At 36.2% G+C, this 2821-nt stretch overlaps 1 protein-coding gene across 14 annotated transcripts in view; it reads right to left on the bottom strand.

The window, feature by feature from the left end:
* The window catches only part of LOC106878584 (slit homolog 1 protein-like), a 35923-nt gene that overhangs the window by 22418 nt on the left and 10684 nt on the right, over positions 1-2821 (bottom strand). For 13 of the 14 annotated variants that reach the window (XM_014927831.2, XM_014927837.2, XM_014927832.2 and 10 more), the window contains 3 exons: positions 2232-2303; positions 771-842; positions 132-203 (listed from right to left, as the gene is read on the bottom strand). In XM_014927831.2, coding sequence (XP_014783317.1) covers positions 132-203; positions 771-842; positions 2232-2303 — 216 coding nt within the window. The remainder of the gene's footprint in view (positions 1-131; positions 204-770; positions 843-2231; positions 2304-2821) is intronic. The other variant, XM_014927834.2, reaches the window with a different exon arrangement.

Raw genomic sequence — 2821 nt, 5'->3', positions numbered from 1 at the left:
TATATATATATATATATATATATATATATATATATATCGTCAAATTTTCTTTGTTTATTTATTGAGAAAAGAAAAGGGTGCTAAGACTTAATATTTAGGAACTTATTGTGAATAAAATGGCGTCAACTTACAAATGCAGCAAATTGATAAGATTTTGGAAACTGCCTTCTTTAATATTCGTGATTTTATTGTCACTCAGATATCTGAAATACAACAGGAAATTATAAGAAACTGTATGGAGCAGATTTGTAATAAAATATGAAATAGGTCGGCTACGCAACTGGGTTTGAAATAAAGTATAAAATTAAATGAGGTTGTAACGAAAATGGATATTAAAGGAATTTCAATACGTGAATATGAATGTGTACTTTTGAAAATGTCAATTGTTACCGAAAAATAAGTGTTCCTGGTTCTCCCATAGTTTTTTTTACAATTTATATAACTTTTGCTAAATCTTTTGGCTTGTGGGTTTTATGTTATTGTACCGAATAGTAGTAGTCGTAGTAGTGGTGGTAGTAGTAGTGGTGGTGGTGGTGGAGGAGTAAGAAAACGAGAAAATGGATGAGAAGCGAAGGGGGGGAAAATAGTTGTGAGAAAAAAAAAAGAGTGGAAGATTAAATATCATACAGACATAGACATACACACTTACGTAGAGATGATGTTGAATATAGGGATATAGAAGAATGGGAAGGCATCTATTATTTGGAAATATATCGTCAATGGAATAGTCTAAAAACAAATAACATAAAAAAGAGATAGATCCAACTTACAAATATGCTAATTTAGAAAGGTTTCGGAAGGTTTGTTCTTTGATATTCGTTATTTTATTATTATTCAGATATCTGTGGAATTAAAGTGAGATCATAAGAAATTTATCGTAGAGATTATTGATAAAATATTAAATAACATGGCTAAGAGGTAAGGTTTAGCATTAAGTATAAAATTAAGTGATATTTAAATGTTGTGTGTTAGCACTCCGTCGCTTACGACGGTCGAGGGTTCCAGTTGATCCGATCAACGGAACAGCCTGCTCGTGAAATTAACGTGCAAGTGGCTGAGCACTCCACAGACACGTGTACCCTTAACGTAGTTGTCGGGGAGATTCAGCGTGACACAAAGCGTGACAAGGCTGACCCTTTGAATTACAGGCACAACAGAAACAGGAAGTAAGAGTAAGAGAAAGTTGTGGTGAAAGAGTACAGCAGGGTTTGCCACCATCCCCTGCCGGAGCCTCGTGGAGCTTTAGGTGTTTTTGCTCAATAAACACACACTGGGAATTGAAACCGCGATCCTCCAACCGCGAGTCTGCTGCCCTAACCACTGGGCCATTGCACCTCCACAATAGTTAAATGAACATTGATAATAATAAGAATATTGATGATAATAATAGTAAGAAGAAGAAGAAGAAAAAAAGAACTGAATATGCAAAAGATAATGATGGTGATCATGATGATGATGGGAGGAAGAAGATATGGAAGATGAAGACAAGAAGGGCAAACACTGAACATAGTAGAGACAAAAACATAATCCTCATCCACCGTCTTATATATAATAAACGTGAAGTTGTGGATCTGCGTGAAGCCTTTTATAGAAATCCACGTTTTCCACTTTTTTGTAAAAGTTTTTACATCAATGGAATTTCCTCGATGTGAACTTTCCAGTGCAGTAATTAGATTTTTAAAATTCTGTTTACTTTGTGCGATTTAACCCTTTAGTGTTCAGATTATTTTATCAAACATAATGCTTTTTGATTCACATTGATTTGAATTAATCATGCATTATCTCATATCTTCAAGATCTTGATGGTGTAATTACTTAATGTAGAATAACAATGTAGTGCAGGTGTGAGAGCCTCGATCTGGTCAGTTTGAACATAAAACAGATTAAACATCTTGGCCGGATATGGCCGGTTTAAATACTAAAGTGTTAAGGGAGATTTGGCTGTTGTTTCTAGCAAATTTTATATTCCTTCCCTTCTACCTGTTCCGGCGTTCTTACACATCGATCACGCGCTCAACATATAATATAGAGAGTAAGAGTAAAAGAGAGAGAGAGAGAGAAAGTGATACATACAAAGTCTTCTTTCTTCTTTCCCTCTCCCATTTAATAGTTTTCTTGTCTTACATAAAAACAAAGCAGAGACAGAAGTGAAGAAGAGAATGGTGGTAAATATTTAGTGTTTAGAAATATATCGTTAACTAAATGCTATCAGAAAAACTAATCCAACTTACAATTTCCACAATTTCAAAAGCGTTTGGAAGGTTTGTACGTCAATGCTTGTGATTTTATTCTTGCTCAGGTCTCTGTTACATCAAAGTGAGGTTATCGGAGCAGATTTCGGATAAAATATAGAATAAAGTCATTTTTACAGAAAATAAGAAATTATTATGAATATTGATGTTAACAGGAGTACTAAAGGCCTCAATACAAGTGTTGCTCTGAAAATATCAATTATAACCGTCAATTATGTGCAGGCGCAGGAGTGGCTGTGTGGTAAGTAGCTTGCCTACCAACCACATGGTTCTGGGTTCAGTCCCACTGCGTGGCACCTTGGGCAAGTGTTTTCTACTCTAGCATCGGGCCGAGCAAAGCCTTGTGAGTGGATTTGGTAGACGGAAACTGAAAGAAGCCCGTCGTATATATATGTATGTTTGTGTGTCTGTATTTGTCCCCCCAACTTCGCTTGACAACCGTTGCTGGTGTGTTTACAGGCACAACAGAAACAGGAAGTAAGAGTGAGAGAAAGTTGTGGTGAAAGAGTACAGCAAGGTTTGCTACCATCCCCCGCCGGAACCTCGTGGGGCTTTAGGTGTTTTCGCTC

This window comes from Octopus bimaculoides, chromosome 28 (genome assembly GCF_001194135.2).
Source record: "Octopus bimaculoides isolate UCB-OBI-ISO-001 chromosome 28, ASM119413v2, whole genome shotgun sequence".
Classification (NCBI taxonomy): domain Eukaryota; kingdom Metazoa; phylum Mollusca; class Cephalopoda; order Octopoda; family Octopodidae; genus Octopus; species Octopus bimaculoides.
Note: the sequence above shows the minus strand (reverse complement) of the source record. Positions and strands in the feature narration are given on the sequence as shown.